The sequence below is a fragment of the Malania oleifera genome, chromosome 6 (assembly GCF_029873635.1).
Source record: "Malania oleifera isolate guangnan ecotype guangnan chromosome 6, ASM2987363v1, whole genome shotgun sequence".
NCBI lineage: Eukaryota > Viridiplantae > Streptophyta > Magnoliopsida > Santalales > Ximeniaceae > Malania > Malania oleifera.
This window is the reverse complement of record NC_080422.1, coordinates 77,175,301-77,189,870: the sequence shown is the minus strand read 5'-3', so window position 1 is coordinate 77,189,870 and position 14,570 is coordinate 77,175,301. Positions and strand designations below refer to the sequence as shown.

At 35.4% G+C, this 14,570-nt stretch overlaps 1 protein-coding gene across 3 annotated transcripts in view; it reads left to right on the top strand.

Annotated features, from left to right (window-relative positions):
• Positions 1 to 2,433: 2,433 nt before the first annotated feature.
• Positions 2,434 to 14,570, top strand: part of LOC131157812 (uncharacterized) — a 35,666-nt gene continuing 23,529 nt past the window's right edge. For 2 of the 3 annotated variants that reach the window (XM_058112211.1, XM_058112210.1), the window contains exon 1: positions 2,434 to 2,774. In XM_058112211.1, the coding sequence (XP_057968194.1) occupies positions 2,640 to 2,774 (135 nt within the window). In that variant the 5' untranslated portion in view covers positions 2,434 to 2,639. The remainder of the gene's footprint in view (positions 2,775 to 14,570) is intronic. The other variant, XM_058112209.1, reaches the window with a different exon arrangement.

The window sequence follows — 14,570 nt, the reverse complement described above, 5'->3', positions numbered from 1 at the left end:
TCAGTTGTCACACATTGTTATAATTTATTCCACCCTTACTAAGAAGTGTCTCACCCTAGTGGATTAACAATTTTTCAGGTTCTTCTGGAGATCGAGCTTGAAGGCCTAGGCTGGGATTATTTTTGGTGGTTTCTTTTTGGGGTATTGTGAGATATTGGTATATATATACAGATATATTTGTACTGGGTTATGTTTTGGATACTAGTTGTGGATATAGATATCTAGATGTTGTAGTATTCGTTTTTTGGTTATTATATAGAACTCTGGTATTTATTTGAGGTTATTTATTTATGTTCTGCTGCGTGCTGTTAATTATGGTATCAGATAGGTGATTGGAACACGTGGCACCCGTGCCCCACTTGGGGGTTCGGGGCGTCACATAATGGTACAACATTAATAAAGAAGAAAAGAGAAAAACTAAAAATGAAAAAACAAATTATTTGTAATTTGGCTCAAGAAGAGACACAAGTAGTTACATGGATGAAATCAATATATAAGAGAAGACATATATTGTTTGAAAAAACTTAATTATAGATGTAAAAGGATGAATTAAGTTTAAAGATTTCCATTTTACATATATATATAATAGTGAGTATAATCATGCATGCATGTTAATTGAATATTTTTAGGAAATCTATTCAATGGCATATTAATGAATAATGAAATAGCTATAAGTGGCCTCATTAGGTGGACCTCCATCATGTATGATTGTATATTTTTTATCAGTTGTCATAATTAAATTAGGCTAAATAATATATAGTTACGACATATATACATCATTAATTGGAAAAAATTAGTCATAACTCCTTATCTTGCCAAATATACAGTAGGTGGCAGTAGATTAATCATATACATCATATTTGTGTGCGTGCATATATAACTAGATATCCTTAATTTGTCTTTTATATATTTTACAATACTTAATTAATTAATTATAAGCCGCTTTAGTTATCAAATTAAGTTCGTGGAAACATCTGTGAAATTAATTATATGTAGCATGAACTAATCATTATATTTTCTACAACGATGGTATATATATTATAGAAATGCATCAAGCAAACAATGCTAGTAGTAAATTGATAACTAGAAAGCAAAAGTTAAGATACAAAAGGATGAAGGAGAATTAAATATTTTGAAATGAAAAGGAAGATAGATGATGAGAGGATGTTGATGAACTCATTGTTGAACTTTTGAAACTAGAAACAATAACATAATATTAAGAATGTACAAAAAGAAGAAGGGATACCGGTTTCGTGTGACCTCGTGTAAATGGTGTTACAGTGTGAATAATTACGCTTCAGTGCCCAAGAAAATAAACAGATAGACAGAAAATACGATAACAATAACAAAGAGAAGAAGGTATACCAGTTCCGTTAGGGTTTCTACAAAAATAGATAAATAAACATTAATGTAAGAAGAAGAAGAAGAAGAAGAAGAAGTCATGTCTAATTAGTAAGATTCAAGAGAAGGAGCCTTAATCGTGCAGCGAAAGAGCTTCAAAACCCAATAATAACCCAAATATCTAATTGAATAATATATAATACTTAGAATTGCCCAACAAGGAACTCATTGTAGGTGTTGTCACTAGGTGAATTCATCTAAAATAAATGTTTATATAAAACATTAGCTTTAGGGGTTATTAAAGCATTATGTGCAAAACTTTTTAAAAAATGTGAATATAAAAACATTAGCTTTAGAATTATTAAAGTATTACATGCATACACACTCACTTCTAAGGATGGAAAACTTCAAGATATTAGAAAAATATACTAACTAATATTCAGATTTCTACAGGAGTCCATTAGCATCATGATTTTTTCATGAATAAATTTGATAAGCACGTGTGAGCACTAGTTTAACTAAAAAATTTTAGTTTTTAAATCTTACATGTGATTATGTATATAAGTTATTAATTTTATACCGATTAATTTTTTGATATGAGATAAATTGAATTAAAATTCACAATATTTGATGCTAGAACAAATTTTGATTAAAATGCAATTCTTGCATGACATGCAAAAAATGCTCATCCATTCACCACGTTTAAATTAAAAAACACTATACATGGTAGCGTTTTTTAATGAAAAGTTGTTGGTCTATATAACTTTTTTGCTTAATATATGCTACATAGATGAATGATTTTTTAAGATAGATCAATTTGGAAAAAAAAAATCAATTCAAATTATTTTTAAATAATTTTTAATTAAAAATATTAAAATTGGAAAAAAGACTCTTATGTTCCATTGTAGGCAATAATCTCTCCTAGTAAAAAAAAATACGCAAACTTGCATTATTCGGTTAAAAAGTAAACTCAAAAAATCATTTGGATTTTGGGCCGATAATGTTCAGAATAGTGGGCCAGTTTTGCCCTTCATCATTTTATCATTTTCCTCCGCTTTCCTTGGAAGTTCGAAGGATGACCGCAGACCTTAAGGGCATTATAGGTAAATAAATCAGCCGTACATCACGGCTGTCGCTGCAAAGTTCCCGATAATCCCAAACGCAAAAGAAGCCTACCGTGAGCGGCCTCCCTCTCCCGACCTCTGCTCCACCACCGCCGTAGCAGCAGCGCTTTGGCCAATAGTCGAATCGGTCGGATTATTCGCTGTGTTGTGTAGTTTTGATTCAGTTGGAGGGAAATGGAGGCGGTTTCGAACGGTGGCGAAGAACCCAAGTCCTGGGACGAATTGTACAACGTCGATTTGATGCCGTCGGAGCTGTTCCTCAAGTTCCGGAAGGAAGTCGAGGGGATTCGTGTCGGTCTCAATTTAGAGGTTCGTTTTCTGTACTCCTGAGTTCACGAACTGTCACTCTATAGGTCTGTTTTGTCAAAAAAAGTTTCAAGAGTTTTACTGCAATTATGCCCGAAGGCTAGGAGAGCTATAGTCTTCACAAAGGAGATAGTCCTAAAGGGCGTTTGCGCAAAGACAGAGGAATTCTTTTGCGCCCATGCAGCAACACGGTGAACAAGGTCTATGTCTTCTCTGTGTACATACAAAAAGTTGTTGAGAATTCGATGAATCAGAAAAGTGAAAGCTGGAAGAACTTGATGATTCAGAAGAGAAAACTGAAAACAGAGAATGCAAATTTTGAGAACTTGTATATTCTGAAATGAATAAGAATGAAAATCTTCAAGTAAAAATACAGGAAGATCTTGTAATACTTATACTACATTGAAACAACAACAGCTAACAGAACTATAACAGGAAGAACAGAAATAACAGCAGCTAAGTCTCTGGCTTCTTCTCTGCCTTGATCTTTTCTTCCTTGGATTTCAATTCCATGCTGTCAATATGAGAAGCTACACTCCAACACCCCCCCTCAAGATGAGCATGTATGTTTATAATGTTCATCTTGCGCAAATTGTGATGGAAAGGCAGTGAACCGAGAGGTTTTGTAAAGATATCTGCGAGTTGTAATCTTGAGGGAATATAAAAAATCTTTATAACATTTTGCTGTAGTTTTTCCCTAACAAGATGACAATCGATTTGAATATGTTTAGTCCTCTCATGTTGTACAGGATTGGTTGCAATGGACAAAGTTGATTTACTGTCAGTGTAGAGCATTGTTGGTTGAGGATGAGCAACACTAAGATCTTGAAGAGCATAAAGTAACCATTGCACCTCACATGTTGTGGCTACAAGAGCTCTATATTCTGCTTCTCCAGATGATCAGCTAACTGTGGCTTGCTTCTTCGATTTCCATGAGATTAATGAGTCTCGTATAAAAATTGCATAACCTGTAACACTTCTCCTGGTGTCTAAGCAACCTGCCCAGTCACTATCAAAAAAAGCTTTCAACTTTAAATTTGAAGATGAAGAAAAAAATAACCCTTGGCCTGGTGTTTCTTTCAAGTATCTAAGCACACGAATGACAACTTGGTAATGAGATACTGCTAGTGTAGCAAGAAACTGGCTAAGAACTTGAACATAATAGGCCAGGTCAGGTCTTGTAATTGTCAAATATAGTAGTCTGCCAATTAATCTTCTGTAACCTGAGATATCCTCATAAAGATTGGGATCATTTGCACTAAGTTTAAGATTAGATTCCATTGGAAATGCAGCTGGCTTGGAACCTATGAGACCTGTATCTTGGAGTATGTCCAAAGCATACTTTCTTTGGTAAAGAGAAATTCCAGACTTTGATCTGGCTACTTCCAATCCTAGGAAATACTTCAGCTGGCCCAAGTCCTTGATTGTAAATTTATCAGGCAGAAATATCTTTAGTTGCTGAATCTCAGTTAGACTATCACCAGCGATGATAACATCATTTACATATGCTAGTAATGCTATGAAAGAATTTGCAGTTTTCTTAATGAAAAGTGAGCAATTGGAATTTCCTTGGATAAAGCCATAATCAAGAAGAGCTTGAGAAAGTTTTGCAATCCATTGCCGAGAGGCCTGCTTCAGGCCATAGAGACTCTTTAGTAGTTTACAAACTATGTTGGGCTGTTTAACATCTAAACTAGGGGGCACTTCCATGTAAACCTCTTCAGGTAATTCACCATGTAAAAAAGCATTATTAACATCTAATTGGTGAATACGCCAACCCCTAATAGCAGCAATAGCTAACAATAATCGAATTGAAGTAATCTTTGCCACTGATTTCACTCGAAAAACCCATTTACAACCAATGATTGTTTATGTTTAGGGAGAGTAACAAGTTCCCAGGTTTTGTTTAACTCTAAAGCATTGAGTTCATTTCTCATTGCAACTTGCCATTCATGAAGTTTTGCAGCCTGTTTGTATGTTTTTGTATCTTTGGTGACAGAAATTGAAGCTAAAAAGGCTTTGTGTGGTGCTGAAAGTCTATTGACAAAAATAAAAGATGAAATAGAATAGAGAGTCTTGTGTTAGATGAACAACCGATGGGAGGAGATGAGTTGTTTGCATAAGGAAACAATGAGACATTGCCACAATAATAATCCTGCAGAAATTTTGGTGGTGTTTAATTCTGGATGATTTTCTGATATGTGAATCAGGGAGAATAGAAACTGCCAAGTCAGGTTGATGGTCTCTGGCAAAATGAGAGGAATCTGATGCATTAGAATTCAATGAGGAATTATTTTGACCAGAAGGGATAGGATCATTTATAAGAGAGGAATCATGTTGGAATTCTGAACGAGGAAACAAAAAAGTAGGTATGTCAGAATTAATTGGAAGGAGTTTGAAAGGAAAGTTGGTTTCATGAAACACAACATTTCTGGAAATGATAATTCTGTTTGTGTTTAGGTCCATGAGTTTATAACCTTTAACATTAAAAGGATATCCCAAAAATAGACATTTAGTTGCTCTTGGATCGAACTTATGTTTGTGATTAGTAATTGTAGATGCAAAGCATAAACATCCAAAGACCTTTAAATGAGAAAGATTTGGTGATTTGTGAAATAACATTTCAGAAGGAGTTTTGTTTTGAAGAAGAGGGGTTGGAATTCGATTAATTATATGTGTTGCAGTCAATACACAATCACTCCAAAAGATTGAAGGTAAGTTTGCTTGAAACATCAAAGCTCTAGCTGTGTTTAACAAGTGTTGATGTTTCCTTTCAATGACTCCATTTTGTTGTGGGGTTTCTACACACTTCTTTGATGTAAAATTCCACTTTCACTATAACATTTTGTAAGGATAAATTCTGAGCCATTATCTGTTCTTATGGTTTTGACCGAAGTGTTAAACTGAGTTGTAACCATTTTACAAAAATCTGGCAGCAAAGAAGAAACCTCAGATTTGTTTTTAAGCAAATACACCCTAGTACATCTTGTAAAATCATCTACTATAGTTAGAAAAATTTAAAACCAGAATATGAGATAGTAGCAAATGACCCCATATATCACAATGAATCAAATCTAACTCTTTATTAGAAGTATGCTGTGATACAGGAAAAGAAAGCTTTTTTTGGTTTGCTAGTGGACAGATTTCACAGACATTTGTACAATCAAATAATTGAATTGTCTATTTGTCGAAGAAAAGGCATTCTAGAATTCGAGATATGACCTAATCTGTAGTGCCAAAGATTTGACTGGTTTTGAGTGGCGGCTGATGCAAAGAATGGTGTAGAATTAAACTGATATAGCTGACAGGAATTAGCTTTCGAGGAAGCTTGAGAAAGGTGATAAAGTCCTTGTTTCTCAAATGCAGTCCCAATCATCTTCTTCATTGATTGGTCCTGTAAAAAGCAATAAGAACCAAAAAAAGATGTGCAAATATTAGATTCTTTGGTTAGTTTAGAAACAGATAAAAGATTGAATGAAAAGCTAGGAACACACAAGACATTATTTAAAGAAATTGAGCTGGAAAGGTTTACAGGGTCAGTATATACTGCTGGAACAGTGTGTCCTTTAGGGAGACTAATGGAATTTGTAATTAATTTAGGGTAGAAGAATAGAATAGAGGTGAACAGATCATATGATCTGTTGCACCAGTATCTAAGATCCAAGAAAATTCAGTATTTTACTTGGTAGAGGCAGAATTACAGTGATTGAAAGGATTACCATAAAACTGAGGGGTAGTGACTATATTTACTGATGCTGTGGATGTACCAGTGGGCTGAATAGATGAATTTGAATTTGCAAGTGCTAAGAGCTTATTAAATTCTTCAGCAGTTAAACTAATCCTTTGGTTCTCATTACTACTCTGATTGGAGACCTCTTCAGTTAAAATGACTGCATGTGCAAAGGGAGGAGTTCTTTTTCCCTTAGGTCCAGTCCATCCAGGGGGATAACCATGCAATTGAACGCATTTATCAATTGTACGACCATTGTAGCCACAGTAAGTATAGTGTAATAAAGATTTCTTTGATTTGTCTTTGGAGAACTTGGATTGAGCGATCTGATTAGGCTGAGTATATTGCTTGGCTAACAAAGCATGTGTTTCAGTATTTGTAAAATTAGTCAATTGTCTCTGACTTTCTTCTTGAAGCAGCAAAGAGAATACTTTAGCCGTGCTAGGCAATGGAACAGCAAGTAACAACTGACTTCTTACTGAAGCATAAAAATCATTTAGGCCTACAAGAAACTTCAATACATAATATGATTGCTGTCAAAGTATCAAGAAGTTGAACAAATCATAGGTACAAGAAGCCATCTTGCCACATGTACAGGTTGGGATTGTCCTATAACTGATATACTCATCCCAAAGGGTCTTGAAAGCACTAAAATACTCTGTAATCAAAGAAGAACCCTGATTTATACAACTTAGAGATTTTTCAAGATGAAAAACTCTTGGGCCATCACTTCTCAATTATCTTGTCTTTAGCTCATGCCAAAGATCGACAGCATATGTAACATAAAGCAGGCTATTTCTAATATCTTTAGAAATAGAATTTATGAGCCAAGAAAGTACCAAATTATTGGCACAGAGCCAAGCAGTATGAATAACACATTGATTAGTAGGATGAGCAGTAATTGAGCCATCAATGAATGCTACCTTGTTCTTGATAGTTAGAGCAATGGTAATTGAACGACTCTAGGCAATGTAGTTGTCACCTACAAAGATTTCTGAGACCAATAGAGAACCTGGATTATCACTAAGATGAAGATGATATGGGCTAGAAGATTCATCTAAAGGATTTACAGGAGAATCAGCTAATAGACGAGAAGAATTTGAAGAATTGATAGGATTTGCTTCTGTCATTTTTCCAAGAAGATACAAGAAATGTACGATTCTCAAGAAAACTCCCGAGCATAATTTTCAATGTAGATTGCAAGATATGTAAGAAAAAAATATATGTGCGGAAGCAAGTATGATATTCAATTTGATACCATGTTGAGAATTCGATGAATCAGAAAAGAGAAAGCTGGAAGAACTTGATGATTTTGAAGAGAAAGCTGAAAACAGAGAATGCAAATTGAGAAAACCTGTATATTTTGAAATGAATGAGAATGAAAATCTTCAAGTAAAAATATAGGAAGATCTTGTAATACTTATACTACATTGAAACAATAACAGCTAATAGAAATATAACAGGAGTAACAGAAATAACAACAGCTAAGTCTGTAGCTTCTTCTCTGCCTTGATCTTTTCTTCCTTGGATTTCAATTCCATGCTGCCAATATGAGAAGCTATACTTCAACAAAAGTTGCAGACATGAAATTTGGAAACAAGGGCTGTGATGTCTTAAATCCGCATGTGGCATCCATGGTTTTAAATCGTGGTAGCGGGTAGCATAATGTAACGATAATGGGTGTAACGGGAAGCGGGAGTAGCGGATGTTACATAACGGGAAGTGGGTGTAACGGCCGTGAATTTTTTTGAAGCACGCTCAACCTTGTGCATATTAGTGTACTTGCATGTTTTAAGCTTTTAGCCCTTCTTAGAAAGAGTTTTAGTGTATTTTGGATCCTTTAGTTCGTGTAACTAAGTTATTTGGTAAGGGCAACAAGTTTACTTTTGTTTTAAACCACCATTGATAGAAAAATTACGTGTGTGCGTGTATTTATACTTCTCATTGTTCTTATCTGAAAAACTAAGGTGTAGTCCCAAGAGCGGGGGTGAATTGGGTTTATAAAATTTTTCTTTTAATTCCTTTTATAAATTCCCTACTTATTTTATATTTAGCAATCACTCAAGAATAATTAAATATTCAATGCTTGTATAGGCCAATTACAAATCACTCTCAATTAATGAATTGATTCAATATCAACACCAAGTAATAATTCTTAATGAAAATCAACCAATCGATTTACCAAACACAAGTTAATGTATGAACTGCAGCACTATCACGATTTGGTAATTAAATAGAAAATTTTGAGTATAAATGCTTGCAAAAATTAAACCCTGTATTAATGAAATTTGATCTTTCAAAACGATAAGCAATGTAACATCCAACACTCTTTCCAAATTTCAGATTTCAAATAAACCTTCAATTAATAAGTTTTGGGTGTCAACCAATCAACGTACTCCCTTATGGTTTCTACAATTTATAATGATCAACCAACGTACTTCCTTTCGGTTTCCGCAAGTCCCAAAAACAAATTAATCCCTAGTTTATTTAAAGTCCAATCAACGTAGTATTTATGATTAAGAAATTTAAATCAACCACGTAATTAATAAGTATGCCAGAAATTAAAAAGTAAGGGAAAGAGAGTAAGACCGAGTTTTTTATGAGGTTTGACTTATACCCATCCTACGTCCTCGCCTTAGGCAACAACCTAAGGATTCCACTTAACACGTTCCTTAATGGGCGGAATAGACCATTACAATCCCTGCTTAAATAGGGTGGAGCTCCCTCTCCAAGTGATACCCCACGCTTGGTTACAATGATCCAATAGCCTTGGATCGTCAAGAAATACGAAACAAGAAGAAGAGTTTGTGTACAAGAATCACTCTCAGATAGAGCAAGTTAGTATGAGTGTAAGCACAAAATATACTTCAACGTAAATCTCAATATAATGAAATTGAAGGTCAATGTAAATCTATCACTGGTATAATCTTTGAAAGATTCAAACTTAAAGCTCAATTTCGGTGTGAGAGGTTTAGCAAAAACTTTGTTGAAAGATCAGCAAGATGTGAGCAAGAGAGCCTTTGAGAATTGAGAGCACTTGAGAGTGTGTTGATTGCTGAAAATATTTCTTTGTGATTAAAATCTTTGTATTGGGGGCTATATATAGAGTTTAAAAAGTTAATTTGTTGTTCCCCAAGTTTACTTGGAGTGTTGCTCAAGTTTGCAAAAAGTTTGGAGCCCAAGAAACCAATTTTTGAAACTTTCCCGTCAGCAATTTTTAGAAATCTCTCGAGTGGCAGTCGCCTGTCATGCATGGTCAGGCGCCTGTCTTAGTTAAATTTGAAAGTCAGAACACTAGCAGTCGCCTGTCAAAACACTGGCAATCGCCTCAGTTGACAAGGCAGGCGCCTGTCTGGCTATCCTGAGACGCCCGTTTCCTTTCTGTGTTGCCAGTTCTTAAAAAACATAAAAAGGGTCAGTCACCTAGGGGTTTTGGTCAGGTGCTTGAGGCTTTCAAAACACTTATTTTTTAAGATTTTGATTTTGAAAACTCTTTTCTTTTGAAATCTTCATAATTTATAATTTTGAAAATTATATTTTGAGGTTTTTAAAAATAGTTTCTAGGATTTTAATTTTTTCCTAAAAGAGCTTCAATCCTTTTTATATTGATTTTTACTTGAAGTACTTACATAAGACTTCCTTAAGACTCTAAATTCTTCAACTTTTGGAGTCTTCATGTATGTCTTTGCTTTGAGTCATTTCTTTGAGTTTCAACATACTTTGAGCTTCCATGATATTTGTCAAACTTTAAGCTTTCATAGTCTTTTTTGTCAATCTTTGAGCTTTGTCACCCTTTGAGTTACGCTTTGAACCACTTGTTTGATTTTGAGCTTTCTAATATTTGATTCCTGAAACATTTCAACTTTGAAATATATTAAATTTCCTTGATTTGTTATCATCAAAATAAGAGTCGTAAGCCTTGTTAGGCCAACATTATCTGTGATAAATTCTTATGTGTACTAAATTAATTAATAAAACAAAATACATTATACACTCCATTAATCTATTAGACACAACACATACGAATAATACAAATATAAAATAACTAGAAAAGAAAGAAGGTTGAAGTTGAAAAATATAGAACATAAATATCACATTACTAATATTATCAAAATAAAATATTTTCCTAACAAGTTAGTATTTTCAAATTGTTAATTAATGCATCTATTGCGAGTATTTAAAGAAATAGTAAATTTTGTATCGTTGTCATCCTCGTTATAATCTTTTCCCTCTCTTGCCACTAGGTATTTTGAGAATGACATATGAAAGAGAGGGAAAATGTGAGAAGAAAAAGTAAAAAATAAAATAATTTTTTGGTGTAACAGTCCTGTAGCGGTTACATAAAGGCCATAGCGGCCTTTACATAACGGTTGCGGTCCATAACGACCGCTATGGCCGTGATTTTTCTTCCCACTAATTTCGCGGTGTGTAACGGTATCGGTAACCGAAAAAACCATTACATAACAGCATTATGTAACGGTCGCGGCCTTCATTTAAAACCATGGTTATTTCTTTCCACTCCAAGGATTTTGCTAGTTTGAGGCTTTCTAGAATTGCCCGAGCTTCAGCTCGCCGAGGGGGGGGGGGGGTTTACTCATATTTTCCTCCATGTTTCTATGCAAGAAAAGGCATCACATTTTCTTAGAAATAATATTAGCCACTAATACTTTTTAAGTTGTTGGAAGGTGTCACGAGCTAAGCTTTTGCTCATGATATTATGCTTTCCTGTGATTGGTTGTCTTGTGTATAAGGAATGGATAACCATCGTGTAAATATTTGTGTAGGTTTTTTTTCTTTAAGTAGGATAATTCCTTATTGAAAATAGTGAGTTTGACTCCTTTGGTCACTGTGATATTTCAAACTGACAAAGTGAGAATAGCATAGAAAGATTTTGGTGGTGGGGGTGGGGGGGTGGATGTTTATCAATCATTGTAAAAGTCACTAACTTTTGTAAATATGTTTAGCCTACTTGCATCCTTCACTGAACATGTTGCCTTCAAAGGTGTGAATAATGAATTGTATTGTTTTATAGTTTACTGCATGAATTTAATTTGCTTTCATGTTTATCTATTACTTTCACTTCATTTGCATTCAATGGTTGCGAATTTGTTTATGTAATGAAATAACGGGTGTGCTCTTGGCTAACTAGTGCTACATGACCCTTGACAAGGTGTGAAGAGTTCATCCTATGAGACTTGGGGGAAGCTTGGTTAATTGCTATGTGATACAGTTGCCTTTTATTATGAGATTGTGTGAAGAATCGATGGGAGAACCATGATGCGTACAAATATTGAGAGAATTGGTACACTAGATACGTAGTTTGAATAGCAAAGAATGCGGTCGTAGAGATGGTTTGACTTGTGAATTGATGTATTGGAGGGATCCCAAAAATAGTAGGGTTCCATTGAAGAATTGTTTGAAAAATTTTGTGGTACAATAGAAGCACTATAAATCCAAATGGGCGAGCTTGCTACCAAGATTAGCTGGTTCATGTTATTAGAAATTCCAATTGTATAGGGGTAGGGTATGGAAGAACAAGGAGGCCAAAACCTAGAGCGTATGAGGGTGCTTGTGATGCTATGAAGTTGGAGAACTTATTTGATACAGAGCAATGATTTAGTGCGGTGAGCATTGACTTGGAGGAGGTGAAAGTGTCAACTTGAGTGGAGATGCTAAGTTATGGTGGCGTACCAAGTATGATGAGAGTGTAATTGATAGTTGGGAAGATTTGAAAGGAGAGTTGAAGGCTCAATTCTTTCCTTAAAATGTTGAGTACAATGCTCTACGCAAATTGCAAGATCTTAAGCACATTGGTAAAATAAGGGAGTATGTGAATCAATTCTCCTTGGATATCTAGGACATGCTAGAGAAAAGATAAGTTGTTCTATTTCTTTCAAGGATTGAAATTGTGGGAAAGGGTTGAACTTCATTGATAAAGAGTTCAAGACTTGCCTACTACGTAGGCTACCATAAAAATGATTAACTGATTACACTAGAGAAAGTTTCACAATGTCCAAAGATAGTGGTATGTTAGGTGGGAACAACGGAAAGTCTTTTAGGAGGATAGACCCAAATATGGGGAAGTCTACACCAAGGCATCAACTTCAAAGGAAGCTTCATACTTTAGTCTTTCAATACATTTGGTGGTAAGGGTAAGTTGGCATGCTTTTATGTCGAGGTTGTTACAAAGTTGTTGATTGCCCTTATACGTCATCGCTCAATGCTTTGCAGACTTCCATTGCAGAGAGGGCACAAGGAGCGGATGAGGATAAGGAGGAAAGTAGGAAATCCCGAGGAAGGGTACAATGCAATTGTTTAACATGTCAGAGAGGTTGGTGAAAGAACCCAAAGTTACCCAAGGCAAAGTGTTAATATTTGTGGATCTGTGGGTCAATAGGAAGAGCACCCACACTATGGTGTATCTTGGGGTGACTAACTTTGTCTCACAAGGCAAATCACAAAGACTCAACATGGAAGTAGTTAACTTTGCAACTCAACCCACTTTTGGAGTAGTTGAGCTAGTGATTGTGAAGTTTGGATAGTGGGTGGGATATGCAAATTTCATAGTCATTTCAATGGATATTTCACTTGGGAGATCACCTTGCATGGTGCAAGTTGTTGCATAGAAAGGGGATGACAAAAATTCCTTTTAGCCATGCAACTCAAGAAGGGATTAAGGAGGGGTGAGGCTACATATCTTAGCTTGTTGGTGATGGATGAAGAAGTAGGATAAGAGCAGGTGCTTATTGCCATTAAATATGTGTTGGAGAAGTACAAAATTGTGATGTTGGATAAGCTGTTTCACAACTTGCTTCCGTGATGAGGTGTAGAGCATGGGATTGAGTTGTTACTAGAGGCGAAGCCCGATCTTGAAGGGCTAAATCGGATGGCGACACCAAAGTTAACATAGTTGAAGAAACAACTTGATGATTTATTAGAAGCAGGTTATATACATCCTTCCAAAGCACCATTCGGAGTTGGTGGATTATAACACACTCAATAAAGTGGCTATGCTCAACAAGTATCCCATTCCACTATAGCTAAGTATTTCCAAATAGTTCACCAAACTTGACTTGCGGTGCTACTATTAGGTAGGATAGCAAATGATGATGAGCTGAAGACCACTTGCATGATACACAGTATATGGCTTATAAATTCTTCGTGTTGCCTTTCGGGTTGATGAATGCGCCAACATATTTTTGTAGACCAATGAATCATGTGTTTCATGACTACCTCAAAAAGTTTGTCATGATGTCTTGGATGACATTGTTGTCTATAGTATCACTCTAAAGGAACATGAGGAGTACTTGTAAAAGGTGTTCAACAGGCCGAAGGAGAACAATCTTTATGTAAAGAAAGATGTTCGATTACCACTTTACCTAAAAACTTAAGCTGTTAGGTTGTGGGGTAACAATGTATGTCAAGCCTTAAAACTCCCCCACACGTGTAGGCTGAGAGCACATGGAGAGATAAATGCATGATAAATAATAGCCATGATAGGGAACACAACAAATTTTTATATACCACAATAAACACGGGCAACAAGACTAGAACCTAGGATCTCCTAGTAATCAAATCTAATACCATGTTAGATTACCACTTTACTTAAGAGCTTAAGTTGTTAGGTTGTGGACCAACAATGTATATGAAGCCTAAACAAAAGAGAAATGTTCTTTCGTTCGGAGGAGCATCAAGTTCCTGGTCATATGGTTGAACAAGGTTGTATCTAGATGGATATAAAAAAGGAGAGTGCTATTCAAGATTGGAAAATCGTGATGATGCTAAAGGAGCTGCGTTCCTTTCTTAGGGATGTTGACTACCACACAAATTCGTGGAGGGGTACGTAGGGAGGATTGGCTCCTTAGTTGAATTATTAACGAAATATCATAGGTGAATTAGATGGAGGAGTGCTAGGGAGCCTTTGACAACCTGAAGGAACCATGATATGGGATTCGATACTTGCTGTTTCAAACATCATGAAATCCTTCGAGGTACAACTGCATTAGATTATGTCGGAGTCTTGTTACTAAGTGGCATCTTGTTGTGTATGAGAGTTGTAAGCTTATTGA